At 40.5% G+C, this 25,422-nt stretch overlaps 1 protein-coding gene across 3 annotated transcripts in view; it reads left to right on the top strand.

Annotated features, from left to right (window-relative positions):
* The first annotated feature begins 898 nt into the window (after positions 1-898).
* The window catches only part of qser1 (glutamine and serine rich 1), a 146,564-nt gene continuing 122,040 nt past the window's right edge, over positions 899-25,422 (top strand). The window contains exon 1 of one of the 3 annotated variants that reach the window (XM_059976113.1): positions 899-1,187. In XM_059976113.1, coding sequence (XP_059832096.1) covers positions 1,090-1,187 — 98 coding nt within the window. In that variant the 5' untranslated portion in view covers positions 899-1,089. Of the gene's footprint in view, positions 1,188-3,683; positions 3,899-25,422 lie in introns of those variants that run through there. The other 2 variants (XM_059976116.1, XM_059976114.1) reach the window with 2 other exon arrangements.

Raw genomic sequence — 25,422 nt, 5'->3', positions numbered from 1 at the left:
TTTATTATGCCCAAACAACCCCATTCTATTGTCTTCTCCTCATAACATTTGATGCCCTGACTAATCAAGAACCTATTAACTTCCACTTTAAATATACTCAATGACTTGGCAATTAATTCCACAGATTCACCACTCTCTGGCTAAAGAAATTCCTTCTAAGTTCTGTTCTAAATGAACGTTTCTCTATTCGGAGGATGTGTCTTCTGGTCTGAGACTTACTCACTACATCCACTCTATCTAAATGTAACATTTCCAGTTACTGCTTTTTCCTTGTATTACCTCAATGTACTGATGTGATTAAATGTGAAGCCATGCAATAGTTTTTCACTATACCTTAAAACACGTGACAGCAATAATCCAAATTACTAACCAGACAACATTCAAGTGTTAGCAAGCTTAGAAAGCAAACTATTACCAGACCCTGTGTTATGAGATTAGATATTCAAGCATCAGCAAGCATTGTAAATAAATTATTACCACCCCTGCATTACAAAGCATTAGCAAGCTTTATTACCAAACCCTATAATATGAGACCATATAACATCCGAGAATTAATAGTCTTTGGAAACAAATACTACTGTCAAATCCTGCAATATGAGACCAGACAACATATAACGTTAACAACCAAATGCTGGACGGTGGGGTCCAGGCAGGCGGAGTGTCAGGAGAGCCGGGGAGAGTACAGTTTGAGCGGTGGAACGTTATAAAGATGCTTCGGCACGGTGGGCCTGGACAATCGGGCAGCAGTCTGCCACAAGGCTTGTCCCTCCCCAATTCCTGACGCTCGCACGTTTGGCTTCCCTTACGCCCGCTCGGCTCGGCTCCGCTCCTGCCCGAGTCTGGAGCAGGAGGAGGTGCATCCTGGGAAGAACCAGCGTCGGAGGGGGTGTGTGGGTTGGGTGGGGGGGGGGGGGAAGAGAGAAAGAAATCAGAAAGTGAGGCCCGTTCGGATAGCGAGCATACCCGCCCCCCACACTCACGCTCTCGCAGGCCCCGCGCCAGCGCCACGACTGCGGCTCCCGACGGCCGCGCGAGGCATGTGAGGGCCGGGCCTCCCGCCCGCCCGCCAGCGCCGCGCACACTCGGAACATGGACAGGAACTACACGGCGCCCAACTTCACTGACCCGCTGGTCACAGGCGGGCAAGCGTGGCCGTACGACCGGTCGGGGAGCGGCGTCAAGTCCAGGTGAGGAAAGTGGGGACGGGCTGAGAGGTGCGTGTGTTTGGAAGGACTGGCTGGGCTTCAACGTGCTCTTTCCCCCCCGCCTGCCAACCTTCCGCACTATCTAACGGCGATAGGAAAAATCGAGTAGGGGGCTTCGAGGCCTGCTACACTTTCCAAGTGTGGGTGTCCAGGGGACAGGGGAGTCCGAGGCGGTTGGGCCACTGCCTTTTTCAGTAATTTATCTCAAAGTTACTTATTTTCAGTTTCATTTTCTCCAAGTTCTAGGTGTTTTTAAATGATTATTTCCCTCTTGATCGCAATTGATAACATGTCCACAGGGGTCGGGGAAAGATAAAAAGCTGTTCTTGAACAGGATTCAGATCAGGGCCTTTAGTGAATTTTTGTTTCCATCGTTCCTTATTTTTGACCATTCCTTTTAAAAATATGTAAACAATTCCATCGTGATTCAAACTGTTTGAGAAAGCTCGTTGATGTCAATTCAGGGATTGGCGTTTGACTTTTTATTGTTAATAAGAGTGAAAAACATTTTAAGAGTTTGTAAAAGTAGGCGTGGTCTGCACGAATCACACGAGTTCTGTTGCCGGGACTTGTAAAAGTTTGAAACACTTGACGAGAACTCTTAAGACGACAGCAACTCAATCCAAACGAGTATTATAACAGTGTACGTCTTTGTTCCTAAGGCAAACCGTTTGTTTGATGTTAATTTGCGTTAAATTGACAGGTTACCCGCGTAAAATTCATGTGGGATTTTCTCGTGTTTGTTACGGTGCTAATTAATTGTTTCCCAAGTTGTACAGTTTTAATTGTTTTCATTGTGCTCCTTACAATTACATTTTAAAGCAAAGACATAAAGATTGCTTAATGTTTTTGATACCTTTAGGGAAAATTGTTTATCACAAATTTATATCGAAGTCTTTATTTTACTTGCACGTTGCAGTACAGATGAAGGGCAGTTGGCTGATTTGGAACTGCACTCAGATGTTCACGAATACCCTTTTGATTTTTTTTGCCCCTTCTTACATTAAAGGATACTTCAGACAAGCCACCTGGCACACTTTTGTGATATGAGAGGAAACTAGAGCATTCAGCATAGCGGGCAGAACTCCACAAAGGCAACACTCACATCTTGAATTGAGGCACCAGCATTAACTTGTGCCACCACTGTTTTGCATCTTTTCACAATGCCAAGGTGATCCAAAGTACTTCATATCTGTTATTTCTATGTAGTTACCTTAATGAAGGCAATATGTAGCAAAGTCCCACAAACAGCAGTGTCTTTAGTATTACCAGCCAAGGCTAGAAGCTTGCCATGGAAAATTTCCATAACTCATCTGAAAAGAAAAGTTTTTAAAATCACTTTTCAAAGTTTGGGTGCCACTCACACTCAAAACCAACAGTTACCTCCCTAATTGTTCTTGAACAGGCAGTGAACTATGTCAGATATGCCCAGATCATTGTTGGGTAGGGATTTCAAAGATGTAGACCTGGTGGTGATATGTTTCCAAGTCAACAGTGGACTTTAGAGAAGAATCTACCTACCTACCTCCCGTCATCTTGAGGTACAACTTGTGCGCTTTATTGGTGCTGAAATAATATCGCATCCATTGCATCTACTATAAGGGGAGAGGGAACGTGCAGGTGTCTCCTGTTTTTTGAACGTTCACTTTATGACAGCTCACTGTTATGAAAGACCTACATTAATTACCTGTTTTTGCTAACAGAAGGTGTTCTTCTTACTGTTACGAAAAAAGGCAGCGCACGCCCTGAGCAGCCAAGCTCCTCCCCTGGAACTGCATTCTAGCCGGCATTGCTTAAACACGTGCCTGTGATCATCTGTGCTTTATGTCGATTTATTTTGTGCATCCGTTAGCAAGATGAGTTCTAAGGTATCCGAAAAGCCTAAAAGAGTGCGTAAAGGTGTTACACTTAGCGCAAAACTAGACATAATTAAGCGTTTCGATCGTGGTGAACGAAGTAAGGACATAGTGAGTTTGGCTAAGGAGTCTGGGTTTGTGGAAGTTGACGAAGATGATGTTGAAGTGGTTTTGGCATCCCATGACCAAAAACTGACAGATGAAGAGGAAAGGATAACAATATTAATACGAAGCAGCCTCTCCGGACGCTGGATTGGGGATTGCCAAATGTTATGTGGATTTTCTAGTGTAGTCTGTTTTGTCATATGCTTTTGTGATATCATTCTCGAGGAACGTTGTCTCATTTTTTAACTGCATTGCATTTGTGGTTTTTAAATGACAATAAACTGAATCTGAATTGAAATCGAACACAGTGACGAACGGCCTGAAAGTGAAGTCGTCCAGGAACTGAACGTGAAGCAATTGCATGAGATTTTCGCTGCGATTGATAATGCTGCAATGATTGCGGAAAAGTATGACTTTAATTTTGAAAGGGTACGTAGGTTTAGGATATATTTGCAAGATGGTTTGAGTGCTTACAAAGAACTGTATGATAGAAAAATGCACGAGGCTAAGCAGTCAAGCATGCTGTCGTTTTTCAAGTCTTCCACATCAGCCACGGCAGATGACGAGCCTCGACCTTCGACATCGAGGCAGGCAGACATAGAAGAAGGTGACCTTCCTGCCCTGATGGAAACAGACAACGATGAGGTGACACCCCAGTGTCCCACCACTCCAACCTCTGATGACTTAGCCTAATACACCATCATCAATGTGCTTGCTGTCTTCCCGATTTCAGTAAGTGAAACTATACTGCACATACATTATTTCTACTTTGTATAGGCTATGTATTTTTATGTGTTATTTGGTGTGATTTGGCAGCTTCATAGCTTAAAGGTTACTGGAAAGAGTGCTTCTGCCGAGAGCGCTTGCACCGAGTGTTTTTGTTGCGAGTGCTGCCGAGAGCTCCTGTGTCAAGTGTTTTTGCCGAGAGTGCCTGCGTCAGATTTTTGCTGCGGTGGACAGTGCTGCAATGATTGCAGAAAAGTATTCCTACTTTATATGGGCTGTGTATTTATCAGATCATTCCTACTTTTACTATATATTACTATTATTTTAGGTTTTATGTGTTATTTGGCATGATCTGGTAGGTTATTTTTTGGGTCTGCAAACGCTCACAAATTTTTCCCGTATAAATAAATGGTAATTGCTACTTTACGACATTCTGGCTTACGAACTGTTTCATAGGAGCGTTCTACCTTTGAATGGCGGGGGAAACCTATAATTTTAAAATGATCGGAGGAGACTATGGGACGATGTCAAAGGTAGTATTTTTGCACAGTGAGTGATTTGGGAGTGTGGAGTGTGCTGCTGGGGGGGTGGAAGCAGATACTTTGGGGGCATTTTGGATGAAAGAAAAAGGGAGGCCTATGGGAGGGAATAGTTGATAGTAGAGTAGGTTAAAGGGCCAGTGCAACATTGTGGGCCAAAAGGCCTGTACTGTGCTGTAATCTCATTTGAAATCTCTGACAGTGTCACCTTAAGTTTGATATTTATTTTCTGGAGTGAAACAAATACACAACCTGATGATCCAAGTCCCACATTTATTTGTTGATTGGAATATTTAAAGTTGAAGTTCTGTTCACAGAACATTAATTCTTCATTGGAAGATTCTATAATTCAGTTGTCGAGATAGTTAATAATTGCATTCAATTTAGATTCTATAAAGCTGTCTTTCAAGATCATCGCTGTCCACAATAAAAATTAGGCTTATTATCACTGACATTTGTAAAATTTGTACAGTACCATGCAATACATATAATACTGTAAGTTGCAATAACTATTAGCACACTATTCCTTTTTTTTGCAGTAAGTTATAATAATAGTGCAAAAAAGGTAGTGTGTTCATATTTTAGATAGTGAAGGTCTTTAATGATGCATGGTGCTTTATAGAGGCACTGCCTCTTGTAAATGACTTTTATAATGAGGGGGCTTGTGTCAGTGATGGAGCTTGCTGAATCTACAACACAACTACAATCTACAATACTTTTGCAATCCTCCGCATTGGGGCCTGCATTCCAGATGGCAATGTAACCAGTATGAATATTCTCCCATACATCTGTAGAAATTTGTTAGGATCTTTGGTGACATGCCAGATATCCTCAAACTAATGAAGTATAGCTGTTAATGTGCCTTCTTTGTGGTTGCATCAATGTGTTGAGCCCAGGATAGATCCTTTGAAATGTTGAGATCCAGGAGCTTGAAACTGCTTCCCCTTTGCACTGCTGACCCCTCAGTGATGATTGTTGTATGTTCTCCTGACTTCCCTTTCCTGAAGTTCACGATTAATTCCTTGGTCTTGGTGAAGTTGAGTGCAAGGTTGTTGTGATACTATTCAACTAGTTCATCTACTTTGCTCCTGTACACTTTCTTGTTGCCATCTGAGATCCTACTAACAACAGTTGTGTCATCAACAGATTTCTCGATGGTGTCTGAGCTGTGACTAGCCGCACAGTCATGAGTGTAGACCAGGGGTTCCTAATCTGAGGTTCATGGACCCTTTGCTTAATGGTATTGGCCCATGGAGTAAAACAGATTGGGAACCCCTGGTGTAGAAAGAGTTGAGCAGTAGACTAAGCACACATCTTTGAGGTGCACCGTTGTAAGGTGAAATTTCCAGTTTCCTTACTTTGAATCTGTGATTGTGAAGAATCTTATAATCAAACTCCGTTGTGGACAAAGGCAGTGAGTTAGGGAGGAAAAGTGTAAAATAAGGAGGTCAAAAATAAGTAACACTCACAATGCTGGAAAACTCAGCAGGCCAGGCGGCATTTATGGAAAAGAGTACAGTCGATGTTTTGGGCTGAGACCCTTCATCAGGACTGAAGAAGTCAGAGTATAAAAAAGTGGGGTGGGGAGGAAGAACCACGAGGTGATAGGTGAAACTGGGAAGGAGGAAGGGTAAAAAGAGTGGGAAGTTGATTGGTGAAAGAAATACAGGAATGGAAAAGGGGGAATCTGATTGAAGAGGTAGAAGGCCATGGAAGAAAGAAAAGAGGGAGGAGCACCAGAGGGAGGTGTAGGCATATAAGGAGATAAGGTGAGAGAGGAAAATGGGAATGGGGAATGGTGAAGAGGATGGGGGGCATTACCAGAAGTTCAAGAAATTGATGCTGATGCCATTAGGTTGGAGACTATCTGGATGGGATATAAGGTGTTGCTCCTCCAACCTGAGTGTGGCCTCATTGCGACAGTAGAGGAGCCCATGGATTGACATGTTGGAATGAGAATGGGAGTGGAATTAAAATGGGTGGCCATTGGGAGGTCCAGTTTTTTCTGGCAGAAGCGGTCTCCCAATCTGCGTTGGGTCTCACTGATATACAGAATGCCACACCGGGAGCACTGGATACAGTAGGTAACCCATCAGACTCACAGGTGAAGTGTCACCTCACCTGGAAGGACTGTTTGGGACCCTGAATGGTAGTGAGGGGAGGGGGTGTAGGGCAGATATAGCACTTGTTCTGCTTGCAAGGATAAGTGCCAGGAGGGTGATTAGTGGGGAGGGATGAATGAACATGGGAGTTACACTGGGTGCAATCCCTGTGGAAAGCAGGTGGTGTGCTTGGTGGTGGGATTCTGCTGGAAATGGCAGAAGTTACGGAATTATGAGCTGGACACGGGGCTGGTGGGGTGGTAGGTGAGGACAAGAGGAACTCTATCCCTGGAGAGGTGGAAGGAGGATGGGGTGAGGGCAGGCGTCCTGAAAATGGAAGAGATGCAGTTAAGGGCAGCGTTGATGGTAGAGGTAGGAAAGCCCCTTTATTTGAGGGAGGCTTGGAACTAATTTTCATTAGTTCTGGAATGAAAAGCTTCATCCTAAGAGCAGATCCTGAGAGATGGAGGAATTGAAAGAAGGGGATGGCATTTTTACGCATAATACGCTGGGAAGACATAGTCCAGGTAGCTGTGAGAGTCAGTTGGGTTTATAATAGACATCACTAGATAAGCTGTCACCAGAGATGGAGACAGAGATTGAGAAAGGGGAGGGAGGTGTTGGAAATGGACCAGGTAAATTTGAGGACAGGGTGGAAGTTGGAGGCAAAGCTGACAAAGTTGATGAGCTCGGCATGGGTCCAGGAAGCAGCACCAATGCAGTTGTCAGTGTCGTGTAGGAAAAGTTGGGGAGTGATAACCAGAGTAGGCTTGGAACAGGTTGTTTCACATAGCCGACAAAAAGGGCAGGCATAGACAGGACCCATGTGAGTGCTCATGGCTACACCTTTTGGTCTTGGAAATGTCGACTGTACTCTTTTCCATAGATGCTGCCTGTTTTATTGAGTTCCTCCAGCATTTTGAGAGTTGCTTGGATTTTTAGCATCTGCAGTTTCACTAAATTATGGTTCAAAGTTTCATTTAATTTTGTTTATTTTTTAATGCGTAAGGTCAGCTGGAGTGAACTGGTATTCACATTGTTTATCCATTTCTGTTATGTTGATTATTACCTTATCCTTTTTTCATGCCAACAGGATAAATTTGGATTTTGTTGTTTAAATCTTTCTGGTTGTCATATAGTTGTTACTCCTCAGTATTTGAATTAAATTCTGCCCATTATCAAAGAAGCTGTATAATGGTGTGATCTGAGCTGTAATCCATGATGAATGAGATGCGGCTTTGCATTGTTTAAATATCTATTAGTTTGCTGTTTGATCATTTCTACCTACCCTGATGTTATGTATCTGCTGTGGAGCTGTTTCCAGGAAAGCTCAGCTTTTCCTCAAAATGTCTTAGTTACCTATGAAAGCCAGGTCTTTTACTACTAGCTTGAATACACTTGGATCAGGGAAAATACTTACAAAAGCTTTTTTTGCATTCCTGAACAAGTTTTAGCATGAAAGGTACTTCCCCTTTTCAACTCTAAAATATCTCTGTAATAATATTGAGAGATTATCGCAATACAACAATATGCAGTAGTTTTGTTAAGCTTTCCACAAATTCTTTCACAATTCTTCTTTGTTTTCTCCACATCACTATTTTTTTATTGAGAAGCAGTATGCTCGTACTTGCTGGATGTTTGGAATTGTTGAATTTCTTAATTTTAAGATGGAGGTTTTTCTCATGTTTATACTTTGTGACATGCCTTCTTTTCTTAAACCTTCTTGGCCATGTGTACACTGAGCCTTGACTGCCTGTAGTTTCTCAGTAAAAAGAAAGATCTCTCTGGAAATACTGAACTTTGGAAAGCTGATCTGTTTTACTGAATCTTGCAATTCAGATCTGATATCCCACTGGGGTTTCAAAGATGTGACAGAAAAAGAAATTTACTTAAGCCCCAATACGTTCTCTTAAGTCCTGATTGTGAACATAACAAAGCATGCCAATTGCACTCTTCAGCAAAGAGCTTCTTTATTTATAAATTCTTATTTATCTATGACCCACCCCAGTTTGAAATCTTGCTTTTATAATTTATTCAAACAATACCAAATACTGTTTATCTTAAAGCAGATTTATAATAAACATTATTTGTCTGAATTCTGAAACATAAGATTTATCTAAGGTTTTTGTATTATTGGGCTAAACTTAAATGTTTAGAATTTTAGCTGCAATTCTTGGTAAATGTTCAAACATTTACAATGATGACTGATCGGGTTGGTACAGGATCATTTAAAAAATGGGGATCTTTCATTTCATCTCCCCCATATCTATAAGTACTGCCTACTAGATCAAGCAAGATATGCAAATCATTAGATGCAAGTCACGTATAAAATGTTGCACTGGTAATGCTCCACAACTGTTATTCCGCTACATTGATGACTGCATTGGTGCTGTTTTCTGCACCCATGCAGGGTTTGTCAATTTAATCAGATTTACCACCAACTTCCATCCCACCCTCAAATTCACTTGGTCCATCTCTGACACTGCTTGATCTCTCTGTCTCCATCTCCAGAGACAAGTTATTTACTGACAGTTTTTACAAATCCACTGACTCCAGCTGTTACCTTGGCTGCACTTCTTGCCACCCTTTCACTTGCAAGGATGTTACTTTTGTTAGTTCCTCAATTTCTGCTGTATCTGTTTGTATGATGAGACTTTGCTTTCCAAGATTTTTTTTAGGCAGATAATAGGGTGTTCCCTCACATGCATCTCCTGTTTCGTGCACGTCACCCCCTTGCTTCATCACTACCAACAGATCAGGGGTAGGGTCCCCATTGTCCTCGCCTTCCATTCTACTGGCCTCTGTATCCAACAAATCATTCTCTGCGTCTTCCACCATCTCCAACAGGATCCTACCATCTGGAACATCTTCCCCTCCCTGCTCTGATTTCTGCAGGGATTGGGTTGTTGGCAACTCCCTTGTCCATTTCTCCCTCCACACCGATCCCACTCCAAGTACTTATCCCTACAAGTGTGTGTGTTACGCCATCCTTGACACTTTCTCCTTCATCAGGACCCTAAGCCTTTGTTCCAGATGAGGCAGCACTTCATGTGAAAATCCATGAGTGTTGTTTATTGCATCTGATTCACCTAGTGAGGCCTCCTCTAAGAGACCTGATGATGCAGATCAGGGAATTGCTTCACCAAGTACCTTTGTTCCATCTGCTGTAATATCTTGGATCTCCCAGTGGCCAGCAATTTTAATTCCACTTCCCAATTCCATATCGATGTGTCTGTCTATGGCCTTGTTTACTGCTGAGCTGCAGATTAAAGGAACTGTTGTGGTAATATTCTGTTTTGGTAATCTCCAACCTGATGACATCAAAATCGATATTTCCAACTTCCATTAACCACTCCTCTCTGGCCTGTAACTCCTCTTACTGCTTCTCTTTCCCCTTCCCTGCTTTCATGATTTTCCCATCACTTCACTCCACTTTATTCCAAGTTCATTGTCCTCTTCTATCAAGTTGCATCTTTTTTTTAGCACTTTGTCTCTTCCCCCTCTCATCTGGATTCAGCTGTCACCCACCTGCTTGTGCTGCTGTATTTCTCACCATCCCCTCCATTCTTTTATTCTGCTTTTTGCCCTCTTTCCTTCCAGTCCTGATGAAGGATCTCAGCCCAAACCATTAACTGTTCATTTTCCTCTTTGGGTGCTGTCTGCTGAGTTCCTCAAGTATTTTGTGTATTGCTACAAAATTGTAAATTGTAAATATCTATATAGCTTACATTAACTTTGATCTGCAAATCTGACATGAATTTAGTTACACAAGATGAAATGTAATTAGGATATGCAGAGTATTTTTAAAAATATCTGGATGTAAATGACAAGGTCAATGTTTATTGTACTGTACTTGAACTATGTATTGTAACATGGTGAGAAATTTCAGAGGATCTTAAAAAAATTGCTCAGAGAGCGTATCAGGTGTCCCATTTCCTTTCCCATATGACTGTTTTGCAACAATCTAGTTATCACTAAAAGCATTTTTTTCCATAAGTTACTAATTACTTGTCAGAATTTAAATTTTATAGTTGATGTCTTGGGATTTGAACTGTGGTTTCTTCCCTGTATTGTTAATCCAGTCTTTCGAATTGTTTAACTGCCACATCACCCACCCTGTTCATCATATTTCAATAAATATATGACCTGCTAAAATGAACAATTTTATATAGTTTATTTCATTGCTTTCTGAGAATTATTCAATTTATAATTTCAAACCTTATACTGATCTTCCAAATAACAGTTCAGTTTTGTAAAAGGCTGCATTAAATAGGAGTTTTGATTTTTGTGAGTACATAGAATTAGTAGAAGATGAAATTTCATTTGGAAACGTTTGTTTCTTTCCTGCCAAGGCATTGATTCAACACTGCCAGTGCAATTTATTTACCAGTAAAGTCCAACTTCTAAAAAAAAATTCATTCTTGAGATGTGATATCACCAACAGATCTGGCTTTTATTCTTAATTGCCCTGAGATGAGAGCACTGCCTTAAACTGAATGAAGTTAGAGTTTAGTTATTTGTTGAGTAGCTCACTAAGCTGCTTAAAGACCATGTTGTGACTGATTGCACAATTGCTGCATGGGGTATGGAAGAAAGATTTTCTTCAAAGGAAATTAGTAAGTTAGTTAGTTATCATGTTAATAACTTTGTGATTATCTTTTAAGTAATTATATTTTATTTTTGGAGTATTTAAACAATTCAAAATCTCAACAGCTATTGTACAATTTCACCATATTCCTTTTGATTAAGTGACTTTAATAAGTCTGAAATGTTTATAGACTCTGCAAATAATTTATTATTAAACTGTGAAGATGACATGAAAATTGAGTTTATTTTTAATTTGAATATGTTTAGAATATGTCATTAAAGGACTGGGTGTCTGATGATTGGTTAAATACTCTTATTACTGAAATTGTATTTAAAAAGTACTGAAAATTGATTATGGAAAACAATGTTAATTTAGATAGACTGATCCCAAGAAGAGGATGTGTAATATCTGGTTGTGATGTATTGAGTGAAGCTGAAGAACTCAATATTGATATGAATGTGGAATGTGCTGCCATATGGAATTACAAGGGAGACAATGGCATTGACACATTTAGGGAAGAGTAACATTCATCATGGAAAGAAAATAAAGGACGAGAAGTACTGGAAAGATGCTGTTTGCCTGTTAATGTCCGTGTCAGTTGAGAGAGGAAGAGAGATCCTGGACCTCAGTAATATAGACATCCAAACACTCATTGACTATGAAGCTTCCTATCTTGTTCTTCTTTTAGGAATTGAGTTTGTGTCCAGGACTACTCTAGTATAAGATATTTCTTCCTCAAACCCCTTCTAGGCCTGCTACTGTTCACTTTTTGGGAAAACCCTCGAATTTTAGACTTTGCCTTCTAGAAGAAAAGGATCCTTCTTGTTTCCTACAGCCAGGCCTCATACACTTTGATTTAGTCCCCTTTAGCCTAAAAGTTTCCAATCCTGCCAAGATCCTCATAAACCACTCTGCACCCTCTCTAGTGAAGACTCATCTGACATGTGGCAAATACATAACATTCAAGTCCTGGTCTAACACGTACTGTTTGTAATTCTAGCATAACCTTATTTTCTCTTATTAACTAAGGCATCCCATATGTCTTTTAGCCACCTTCTCCACCTGTTACTTTTATTGGTCTATGAACAAACACCCAAAGGCTCCTTTGTTCCTTTGCACGTCTTTGTCCTCTGAGTAATTGTATTTTCTCTTGCCTTTTTGTACCTTCCCAAATGAGTTAATTGCACTCCTCTGGATTAAGCGCCATTTGCAGCTCTTCTGCCCAAATGATAGACAATCTATATCCTCTTGAAGTTGAAAGCTTTTCTCCTTCCTGTCAAGTACAAGGCCATTTTTTTAATTATCTATAAACTAGAGTTGACTGGATCACATCCAAAGCATAAATTAAGGAATGTGCTGTAGAAATCCAGAAGAGTGAACTTTATGTGTATTTTTCAGTTTGAGTCTCAAGCAAAGACATTTGTTGGGAACCATCCATAAACCTGAATGCTTCTTATATGCTGATAATATTAAAATGTTAACTTCTTCCAAATTTCAAAACCATCCGGCTATTCAGATATCACTTAATAAAAACAGAGTGTGCCTTCAGAGCCCTTTTATAGTTGTAATTTTGGATCTGTAAACAGTGAATTGCAATCTCAACAGGCTTTTAATCAAAAATTACAAGTGTTAAATTGGTTTACAGACTGCGTTCCTTTTCTGACATTGGTAAAGCTTGTTGTGTGACTAAATGTCATCTTAATCATAATTCAGAATTAAAATGCATTAAAATGATTTGCAAAACAAAAGAAATATCTTATGACTAGTACTGCTTGGATAAACACATTGGACTGTCTATGAATGGATGAAGCTTTAATTTTTGGTTTATTTGACTTTGGTGAAGTACGTTATATAAAATAGGGTAGGCACATTGTCGCTGCTCCTGTCCCACTGAACTCGTCCTCATACCTTGACTCCATTCTATCCCTTCTCCCTTGGTTCAGTCCCTTCCCACCTGCATCCATGACATTTCTCACTTTCGATCTCCTCACTAACTTTCAATTCCCTGGCCCTGCCACTATCATTTTAACCATGGATATCGAGTCCCCATATACTTCTATCCCCCATCTCAAGAAGACTTTAAAGCTCTCTGCTTCTTCCATAAAAGAACCAACTAGATCCTCTCCACCACCACCCTCCTCTGTCTGGCAGAACTAGTCCTTGCCCTCAACAATTTTTCCTTAATTTATTCCCTGTTTCTCCAGACTTGAGGGGTAACCAAAGGCCCTAGCTGTGCCTGCCTTTTCGTTGGCTACGTGGAAACGTCCATGTTCCAAGCCTTCCCTGTTAATGCTCCCTAATTCTTCCTCCACTATATTAATATAATGGTGTTGCTTCTTGCACCTGTACTGGGCTCCTCAATTTCATCAACTTTGCCTCCAACTTCCACCCTCCCCATAAATTCACTTGGTCCATTTGTCACCTCCCTTCCTTTTCTCAATCTCTGTCTGTCTCCATCTCTGGAGATAAACTGTTGAGTGTTATCTTTTATAAACGTACCAATTCCCTCAGTTATCTTGACTATACCTCTTCCTGTCTCCTGTGTAAAAATAAATAAATAACTGCTATTCTCTTTTCTGAGTTCCTTCATTTCCACTGTATCTGTCCCCAGGGATGCAGCTTTCCAGGATGTCAGGGATATCCTCTTCCTTAAAAGAATGGAGTTTCCTTTCCTCTATCATTGATCCTGCTCTCACTCACATCTCCTCTATTTCCTGAGCATCTGCACTCACCCCATCTTGCTGCTGCCTTAACAGTGAGCAGTTCCTCTTTCATGTATCTACCACCAAATGAGTCTCTGCATCCAACATATTATTCTCCACAAGTGATCCTGCCACCAAACATGTTTCCGCACCCCCGATCCCCTTTTTGCAGGGATTGCTCCCTCAGTGAATCCCTTGTTCATTCGTTCCTTCTCACTAATCTCCTTTCTGGCACTTACCCTGCAAACATCCAAAGTGCTACACCTGCCTATTCACCTCCTCCTTCACCCCCATTCAGAGCCCCATGTAGTCCTTCCAGGTGAGGCAGCACTTCACCTGTGAATCTGCTGGGGTTGTCTATTGTGTCTGGTGGTTCTGATGCGGCCTCCTGTACATTGGTAAATGGGGGATCGCTTTGATGAGCAGCTCTGCTTCATCCATCAGTGACCAATCATTTAAATTACGCTTTCCATTCCTGTTCTAACATGTCGGTCCACGGTCCTCTTGTACCACAATGGCTTCTGTGTGGCCTTCAACCTGATTGTATGAATATCGATTTCTCCCTCCAGTTTAAAAAAATTCCTCCCCTTATTCTTTTATTCCCCACTCTGGCTTTTTCCCCCTTGCCACCTGTTTATTACTTCCCTCTGGGTCCCCTCTCCTTCCCTTTCTCCTGTGGTCCACTGTCCTCCTATATGGTTCCTTTCTCTCCAGCCTTTTACTTTCTGTACCCACCTGACTTCACCTATCACCTTCTTGGTATCCTCCTTACCCTCCCCTTTCCTTTCCAGTCTTGAAGAAGTGTTTTGGCCTGAAACAACAACTGTACACTCTTTTTCCATAGTTGCTGCCTGCTTGCTGAGTTCTTCCAACACTTTGTGTCACTTCTAGCATCCATAGAATTTCTTGTTCAATGTTCTGTGTGGAAGTTCTTTGGAGATCTTTAAAATTTCCAGCAAGGTGGGGGTGGTGATGGGGCGGAGAGGGTAGGCTAAGCATTTTAATTTATTTATTCATTGTGCAAGAGAATAGTCTAAATGCACATAATATTTGCAACAAAGGTGCTAACATTGAAACAATGTTGCACAGAGATTAAGGTTAAGATTGAAATGTTGCAGACAGGCTGGTTTATAGCTCCTGAAAGAGCTGCACAGGTTGATAGAATGGTTAATAAAGGCGTGCTTGCCTTTACTAGTCAAGGAGGCATTGAGTTCAAAAGTCTGGAAGTTATATTTATGTAAAACTCTAGTTAGGCAGCATCTGGAGTATTGCATACAGTTCTGGCTGCCCTGTTATAGGAAGGATGTTGAGGCTTTGGAGAGGGTGTGGAAGAGGTTTACCAGGATGTTACATGGATTAGAGAGCATGTGCTATAATGAGAGGTTGGACAAATTTTGGTTGTTTTCTCTGGAGCTACAGAGTCTGATGGGAGATCTGATAGAGGTTATAAGATTATGAAAGGCATAGAGTGGACAGATAATACCTTTTTCCAAGGGTTAAAATGAAATGACCAGAGCTCATGCATTTAAGATGTGAGGTGGGAGTGGATAATTTCAAAGAAGATGTGAGGGGCAGATTTTTTTTTACACAGAGTGATGGGTGCCTGAAATGTGCTGCCTGGGGTGGTGGTTGAGGCAGATATATTAGAGATGTTTAGATAGGCACATGAATGCAAGGAAAACAGAAGGATATGGATGTTCTGTAGACAGAAGAGATTAGTAATCAAACAGCTAGCTAAACTGATTTAGTACAGCGTTATGGGCCGAAGGATCTGTTACTGTGCTGTACTGTTCTCTGTTCTAAAATGGAAAAACAAGGACAGGAGAGAATCAATTTGGGTAATGAAAACCACCAGAGACATTTGTAGGCATAATTTAGATTGGGGAATGTAGAGATGTATCAAACTATAACAATAAAATATCATAGAGAATCTTACCTATAAACCTCATTAGTAGCAACAGTGTGAAGGGTGAGTTCATAAAATATGATATAATTAATATACTGTATGTTGAGGAACAGTGAAGGAGTAGACTATTTTAGCTCTATTAATGTATGATGGGGTAGGTGAACCTGATAGGTAAGGGTTGTTTAGGGAGCAGTCAGTGTTATATGATTGAATTTTATATAATGTTTGAAAGTAATTTGTTGAATCTAAAACCAAGGTCTTGAGTCTGAATAAAGCAAACTACAAAGATATGACACTTGTTTTGGCAACGGTAGCTTAAATAATGATAGTAAACAAGGAGAAGCTAACTTTTAATAGCTAATATATTGTTTATAAGTAAAATATCCCTTTTGAGGCCTTTCTGGTAAGGGAAGGTAAATTAGAAAGATTAGATGCCCATAGTGAAAATGAACTGGTTGAGAGCTGGGAATGATCAAACTTGCAAATGGAAGGAGGCTTGTTATGGGTATATGTGGGAAGGAACTGGGTAAGGAGTGGAAGAATTACATCAAGGTAGGAGTAAGTGCTCTGGGATGAAATCAGCAACACTTCATTGCAAAACTCTCTTTTGCTACTTGAGGCCCTAGAAAGACATCTGATGTGTGCAATCTTAATTTGGGCATCTTGATTTTAATCACTGCACCCTTCAGACAGCAAGACTTCAGTTCATTCTCTAAACCACCCTGTCTTGATGATTTTTTTTTCTTTTTGAAATCTTGAAGTTTAATATCTGTATATAAATTATACAACATTGAGATTAGTCTAACAGCCACAAAACAAAGGAACCCAAAAGAAGCCTTTAAAAAAGACTGTCAAACACCCAATGTACAGAGGAAACAAAACAAATCATGCAAACAATAACCACTAGCAAATAGCACCCGAACTGAAGTCCACAAAGAGTCCATCCACAGACCCTTGGCTCAGCACAGAGTGGAGTCGCAATTTGAACTGACCCAACCCTCGTGTTGGGCCCAACACCCTGACCTTTTCAATGTGGCCTGGTGCCTAAATCGTCATCCAAACGTCAGATCCAGTCGTTTTGATATGCTCTGGGGCCGAGACCCTGCCGCCTCTATTTGGCCTGACCCAACCTTTCCCATTCAGTTTGGTGCTTAAATTGTCATCTAGGTATTGGGTTCAGTCTTATCCTTCACTCTGCTGCCTCGATTCCGACTGTACCTGACCTTTCTAATTTGAAAAATATTAAGCTATGATCTCTGTTTTTGGATTACCATCTCTGGTTATTCACGCAATTTGTTAACTTGTACCAAAGTGCTCCACATGTATGATTGCTAGGCAGCAATCAGGACAGGACAAAAGTTTTGTTAAATGGACAGCTGTTAAGAAAGTTGAAATGAAAGGATACTGTCATACAGTCCTAGACATACAAGGCACTACTGTAAGGCATAGGAGCAGAATTAGGCCATTTGGTCTGCCATTCAATTATGGCTGATTTATTTTTCCCCTCAGCTCCATTCTCCTGCCTTCTCCCCATAACCTTTGATGTCCTTACTAATCAAGAACTTATCAACCTTCACTTTAAATATACCTAGTGACTTGACCTCTACAACCAGTTGTGGCAATGAATTCATAGATAGACTACCTTCTGGCTCAAGAAATTGCTCTTCATCTCTATTATAAAGAGACGTCTTATTCCAAGGCTGTGTCCTCTGGTCAAGATTCATCCTCTATTTGAAACATCTTCTCTGTCCAGGCATTTCAATATTCATTAAGTTTCAATGATATCGCATTCAGTCCTTAAACTTCAACATGTACACACCCAGATCCATCAAATGCTCCTCATATATTAACCCTTTCATTCCCTGGATAATTCTTCTAAATGTCCTCTGGACCCTCATCAATGCCAGCACATTCTTCCTTGGACATGGAGCCCAAAGCTGCTTACAACACTTCAAATGTGGTCTGACAAATGCCTTATAAAGCCTCAGCATTGTATGCATTCTTTTATATTTTTGTCCTCTTGAAATTAAAACTAACATTGCATTTGCTTTCCTTCCTACTGACTCAACCTGTAAGTTTAAGGGAATCCTGAATTAAGACTCCCAAGCCTCTGCACGTACAATTTCTGAATTCACTCTTCTTTAGAAATTAGCTTGTAAGGCTATAGTCCCCTGAAAGTGGCAATTGGAAATGAAGGAGGCATAAGGATGCTTGTCTTCATAAGTCAGAGCACCAGAATATAGATACTTTATTGATCCCAAAGGAAATTACAGTGTCTCAGTAGCATTATAAGTGCACAGTTATACAAATATTCAAACAGAAGTAAGAAAGAATAAAAATAAGTTGCCATAAAATAAGATGTATACAATGTTTACAAGTCAAAGATGACAAGATCACATCCAGGCTATATGTTGGCTCATTATAGGGCCAAGAGTAAGAATAACCTCGTATAGGACTCTTTGGAGCAGTGCTGGGATGTATTTCAACTTGTTACAGGCACTACTAGGCATTTGAATGTTTCTGTTTCTGCTCATAACTCATTATCAATTTCAGCTTCTCAAAATGCAGCTGCAAGAGTTTCCTTGATATGATATACTGTTCTGTGACTACATCCTGTTGCTTTTGCATTTTGTTAAATAAGGTTGTACTTTGGCAACTTAGGGTTTTTCTTGATTTTCACATTTTGCGTATTAATTACCAAATATATAACATGTAAATATTTATTCCGTTTTTGTCTGTTCTATCACCTGCTTTAAAGTAAATCATTTTGCTTCTCATTCTTCTACTAGAACATTGCTACAAATTCACTTGAGTTGCTCATCTGTGGTACATCTCAAGTTTCCAGCTTGTTTGAAATTGTGCCTGTTTAGGCAAATACAGTGTTGATAATCCATATACATCTGATAGAGTAGTGGATCAAATCACTGGATTGGGCAACTCCACTAAGTACTTCTTTCCTGTTGGTTGGTAACCAGTCTGCTGAGATGGAAACAGAAATCCAGATAGGAAAGGAATAAGTCTGAGGAGGACCATTTGAAAGCAAGAGCAGGGATGGGAATGTGCAGTAAAAGTAACAAAATTCTCCATTTGTGCAGTATGTGTGCAGAAGTTCTTTTTCTACAATTGAAAACTAACTTGCTTTCTGACTTTCCCAGTGCTGAAACGTTAATACTACTCCTGCAGAGATGCTGAGTGTTTCCAGCGTTTTTGTTTGTGTTAATTTTTTGACCTCAGGAGTTTGTTACTTTCAGTTGCCAGACCAAATCTTGCCAAATGTTTGCAGTGTCTTTCATATTTCTTGCAGCATTCAACACAAGCTCCTGTTACATCTGAGAACAATCTATTCTGTCCCATTATCTAGTGGCCTATACTCTGTCTGTACTTGCACCAGGAGGGTCTGTTATGGGGTAGGCTTCTTCACTAGAGGGACACAAGTATGTGGAATGAGCTGCCAGTGCAAGCGGTGTGGATGCAAGCTTGATTTCAACACTTAAAGAAATTTGAAAAGGTGAGGAGTATGAAGGGTTTATAGCCTGGCTCTGGGTTGATGAAACTACACAGATAAATGGTTTGGCACAGACTAGGTGAGCTGAAGGGCCTGTTCTGTGCTGTGATATTCTATGAATCTATTCCATATTTGGACCTACTACCTGCCTTGTAATTTTTTTCCCCATTTGGTTCCTGTTGGATTTATTTACTGTTTTGATAATGCATGTTTAAATTTATGAAATGGGAAGAAATTCAGAACAATAGGTGGATGTTGTCTACTTCGATATTCAGAATGCCTTTGACAAGGAACCGCACATGAGGCTGCTAAACAAGATAAGAGCCCATGGTATTACAAGAAAGATATTGCATGGGTAGAAGATTGGCTGAGTGGCAGAAGGAAAACAGTGGTATTAAAGGGGGCTTTTTCTAGTTGGATGCCTGTGACTAGTGATCTGCAGGAGTTGGTGTTGAGTCTGCTGCTTTTCCCATTATATGTTAATGATCTGGATGATGGAATAGATTGTTCTGTGCCCATGTTTGCAGACAATACAAAGATAGGTGGAGGGGCAAGTAGTGTTGAGAAGGCAAGGAGTCACCAGAAGGACTTGGACAGATTAGGAGAATGGGCAAAGAAGCAATAGATGGTATACAGCATAGGGACATCATGCATTTTGGTAGAAAGAATAAAGGCATAGACTATTTTCTAAAAGGGGAGCAATTTCAGAAATAGGAGGTGCCAAGGGACTTGGGAGAATCCTTGTGCAGGATTTTCTAAAGGTAAACTTGCAGGTTGAGTTAGTAGAAAGGAAGACAATGCCAGATTAACATTCATTTTGAGAGCAATATAAAAGCAAGGATGGCATGCTGAAGCTTTATACGGTGTTGATCAGTCTATATTTGGAGTATTGTGAGCAGTTTTGGACCCCATATCTAAGATAGAGATTGATACTTTATTGATCCCACAGGAAATGGCAGTGTCACAGTAGCATTACAAGTGCACAGATATAAATATTAGAAGAGTAGAAAGAATTAAAATAAAAACCACAAACAGTCTAGCAGGAGGGGTCACTTCCCCAGCTATAAAACTTAATGGACGAGGGTAAGAATAGCGCTCTTTGGAGCTGTACAGTTGCCTCAGCCTATTATTAAAAGTGCTCCTCCGTTCAACCAAGGTGGCATGCAGAGGGTGAGAAACATTGTCCAGAATTGGCAGGATTTTCCATAGTGTCCTTTGTTCTACCACAGCCTCCAGTGTGTCCAGTCTGACTCCTATAACAGAGCTAGCCTTTCTAATCAGTTTATTGAGCCTGTTTTTGCATCACTGTGTTGATACCATCGCCCCAGCACACGAACACATAGAAGATTGTACTGGTGAGAACAGACTGAGAGAACATGTGAAGGGGAGGCCTGCATACTCCAAAGGACCTCAGTCTTCTCAGAAAGTAGAGGGGATTCTGGCCCTTCTTCTACACAGTCTCTGTGTTGGTGCTCCAGTCAAGTCTGTCATCCAGGTGCACCTCTAGGTACTTGAAGGTCCTCACCTCATCATCAATAGTAACAGGGAGAAATGCAGGCTTAGTCTTCCTAAAGTCCCATCACCATCTCCTGTGTCTTACTGATGTTGAGCTGCAGATGATTCTGTTTGCACTATTTGACAAATTCCTCCACCAAGATCCTATATTCATCCTTCTGTCTTCCTAACTGTTGCTGAGTCATCAGAAAATTCCTGCAGATGAAATGACTTGGTGACCAGGAAGGAAGGATTACTAAGGAAAGATGTACTGATATTGGAGAGGGTCCAGAGGAAATTTACAAGAATTAACCTGTGAATGAAAGGATTAATGTATGAGCAACATTTGATGGCTCTGGGCTCATACTTGCTAGAGTTTAGAAAAATATTGGGGGTATATCTACTGAATATTGAAAGACCTAGATAGAGTGGATGTGGAGAGGATGTATCAAATAGTGCAAGATTCCAGGACCAGAGGTCACAGCTTCAAAATAGAAGTATGTTCCTTTAAAACAGATAAGGTAGAATTTATTTAGCCAGAGGGTGGTTGAATCTGTGGAACTCATTGACACAGATAACTGTGGAGGCCAATTTCTTGGGTATATTTAAAATGGAGCTTAATAAATTCTTGATTAATAAGGGCATCAAAGGTTGTAGGTAGAATGTAGGAGAATAATGATGAAGGGAATTACAAATCATCTGTGATGGAATGGCAGAGCAGACTTGATGGGCTGAACAGCCTATTTATTCTTAGTCTTATGGTCTAATTGTAACATTATATTTTGCATTCTGTTTTTACTACTACAGTGCATTTTTGTATGGAAGATCTGTCTAGATAGCATGCATACAAGAGCTTCTCACTATATCACAATATTTGTCATAATAGTCTATCAAACCAACCAAAATTGACTCAAGGCTTTAGTCATCTATCCTGACATGTCTCTATACATGTTGATTTTGAAATTTTGTTAAATGCGTTATTGAGGCATTGAGTTCCAAAGTCAGGGAGTTATGTTGCAGCTTTATAAAACTCTTATCAGGCCATCTCAGTAAGTATTGCATACAGTTCTGGTTGCCCTATGACAGGAAGAAAGCTGAGGCTTTGGAGAGAGTGAAGAAGTAGTTTACTGGAATACTGATTGAATTAGAGGGCATGTGTTATTATGAGGGGTTGGACAAGCTCCAGTTGTTTTCTCTTGAGCGGCAGAGGCTGAGGGCAGATCTGTTTTTAGAGGTTATAAGATTATGAGAGGCTTAGACAGAGTAAACAAACAATATTATTTTCCCATGGTTGAAATGTCTAATACCAGAGGGCATGTTTTTGGGACAAGAGGGGTAATTTCAAAGGCGATGGGAGGGGCAAGTTTTTTTTACAGAGTGGTGGGTGCCAGGACTGTGCTACCAGGAGTGGTGATAAAGGCAGACGCATTAATTATTTTTAAGAGACATTTAGATAGGCACATGAATGTGAGGAAAATGGCACATGAATGTGAGGAAAGTGGAGGGTTTTCAACTGTGTAGGCAGAAGAGATTAGTTAGCCATTTGTTTACTAATTTAATTGGTTTGGCACCAACATTGTGTGTTGTAGGTCTTGTTCCTGTGCTGTACTGTTCTATGTTCCTGTGAAGTTTTGTTATATATTCTGTTATGCTATGTGTGTTAAGTAACTGCAACTTAAGGGTCCTAGTTTACAGTGATAGTGTGCAAAAGTTCAGTTCTCCATTTCCACTTTCACTTGTCTTGTGAGCAGAAACTGAACTCATTTTCATGTGCGTGCCATCCACAAGTTCCCAATACTTTCAGTTTAATGTTATGATATGTGCCATTGTGATATTATTTTCCAGGGTGAGATGAATAGTAACTGTTTTATCACTAAGTTCTGTAGATATCCATGATCTCTAAATGGTAATGCTTGAAAATATTTTAATGCTTTGATTCAAGGGGACAATTATTGCACCCCTACATCTGTATTGAGTCTATAGCACTCAAGGTCTGTTTATAATCTGTTTCAGTTACCTTGTCATTACTTTAATAAGACTTGATTCTGCATGATGTTGAAATAAAACATAGTGATTCATTAATTTTTGAATATTTATGAACTCAATTAGTTTGTAGTATCCAGTTACATACACATAGCTTTTTTTCTCGGCTTTTCTGTTATTTGTAGGTAACTGGGAAGTTTATTTTAGTGAAGCTCGGAATTCAAAAGAAAACTTGCACATGATGCTAGCCTAGTTATTGGGTTTATCATTTGTTGGGGGGAAGCGAAAAGCTTTTATTTCTAGTCTTAGCCAAAATATAACTGATTTACCATATTAGGGAAACTGGTGCATAGATTAGTCAGCTGCTGAGGGGTTGCAGGCATTTTCTGCCATCTGAGAACTTGGAGGCCATGCATCCTGCTTGCAGTTTACAGGAATTCACTCCTTTGTCCTTGAGTCCACCCTCCATTTTTGTTTAAGCTACTTATAAAGTGCCTCAGGATTCTCCTTAATTCTACTTACTGAGGAGATCTTATGGCCCCTTTTAAGACCTCCTAATCCCTTGTTTTAAATTCTTTGCTGATTCCTTTACATTCCTCAAGGGACTTGTCTAACTTCAGCTTCCTAAACATTGCATTGGCTTTGAAATTTTTGCTGAAGCTATTGGATTGGGACTTGAACTAACCACCTTCTGATGTGGAGTTAGGAGTGCTTTTAAATGAGCTGCAGTTCAAACAGATGGACAAAGAAATGGTATGTTTTTTTTACTTTTGTCTATTTAATTGGCTCTATATTGATGATTTAATCTTGCTTATCAGCCAGTAGGATGTTTATGGCATAAAAAATATAAACATTCTGTGGGGATGGGTCTTCCCATCAGATGTTTTAACTGATCGTTATGGGCAAGCAAGTACAATCAATAAATGGAGGCTCCAGAGGTGGCTCATTGAAAAGAAAATGTGTTCTAGAATGCAAGAGTTTAATTGTTAAATGCCATCAAATCACATTCTCAGCAATTAACCTGACAATTATCCAAGCAGGTCTGAGACCCTTGTGGCCCACACTTGATGTATATTATCTGCTATTCAGTTTGACTCAGTTTAATTTTTTTTATTGTAATGATTGGTTATTTTTGTGATATAGTTTAAATTCATCTGACCGATCCGCTGTAATTAGATGTTGAAGCTCTCTCTGTAAGGTTAATGTTTTTAGATGTTTTTGTAACAAAACTTGGTCCTTCATGTTTTTTTCTAGCTTTCAGAGCAATTGCAAGATTGATCCACTTTTCCAGTAATATTTCTCCTCACATGAATCTCCTATCACTCACCATGTTCAAGGCAAATTATCGTTACAGTTGTGAGAAGAAAATAGCCCCTGACTGAAATCCACATAGAAACATAGCACAACACGGGCACTTTGGCCCACAATGCTGTGCAGAACATGTCCTCAACTTAGAAATTACCTAGGGTTACCCGTAGCCTTCTATTTTTCTAAGCTCCATGTACCTTTTTTAAGCTCTTAAAAGACCCTATCGTATCCACCACCACCACTGTTGACGGCAGCCTATTCCACACACTCGCCGCTCTCTGCACAAAAAAAAACTTGCCCCTGACATCTCTTCTGTACCTACTTCCAAGCACCTTGAAACTGTGCCCTCTCATATTAGCCATTTCAGCCCTGGGAAAAAGCCTCTGACTATGCACATGATCAATGCCTCTCATTATTTTATACTACTCTATCAGGTCACCTCTCATCCTCTGCCACTCCAAGGAGAAAAGGCAGAGTTCACTCAACCTATTCTCATAAGGCATGCTCGCCAATCCAGGCAACATCCTTGTAAATCTCCTCTGCCACCTTTCTATGGTTTCCACATCCTTCCTGTAGTGAGGTAACCAGAACTGAGCACAGCACTCCAAGTGGGGTCTGACCAGGGTCCTATGTAGCTGTAACATTACCTCTTGGCTCTTAAACTCAATCCCATGGTTGATGAAGACCAATGCACTGTATGCATTCTTAACTACATAGTCAACCTGCGCAGCAGCTTTGAGTGTCCTATGGACTCGGACCCCAAGATCCCTCTGGTCCTTCACACTGCCAAGAGTCTTATCATTAATACTATATTCTGCCATTATATTTAAACTACCAAAATGAACCACCTCACACTTACCTGGGTTGAACTCCAACTGCCACTTCTCAGCCCAGTTTTGCATCCTATCAATGTCCTGCTGTAACCTCTGTCAGCCCTCCACACTATCCACAACACCTCCAACCTTTGTGTCATCAGCAAACTGACTAACCCATCCTTCCACTTCCTCATCCAGGTTGTTTATAAAAATTATGAAGGGGAGGGGGTCCCAGACCAGATCCCTGAGGCACGCCACTGGTTGCTGACCTCCATGCAGAATATGACCCATTTACAACCACTCTTTGCCAATTCTGGATCCTCAAAGCAATGTCCTCATGGATCCCATGCCTCCTGACTTTATCAATGAGTCTTGTATGGGGTACCTTATCAAATACCTTGCTGAAATGCATATAAATGACATCTACTGCTTTATCTTCATCAACATGTTTAGTCACATTCTCAAAAAATTCAATCAGGCTTGTAAGGCATGACCTGCCTTTGACAAAGCCTTGATGACTATTCCAATTCATATTATGCCTCTCCAAATGTTCATAAGTCCTGCCTCTCAGGATCTTCCCCATCAACT

Source organism: Hypanus sabinus, chromosome 7 (genome assembly GCF_030144855.1).
Source record: "Hypanus sabinus isolate sHypSab1 chromosome 7, sHypSab1.hap1, whole genome shotgun sequence".
Lineage (NCBI taxonomy): Eukaryota > Metazoa > Chordata > Chondrichthyes > Myliobatiformes > Dasyatidae > Hypanus > Hypanus sabinus.
The sequence above is the reverse complement of the archived record's forward strand: the minus strand, read 5'-3'. Positions and strand labels throughout refer to the sequence as shown.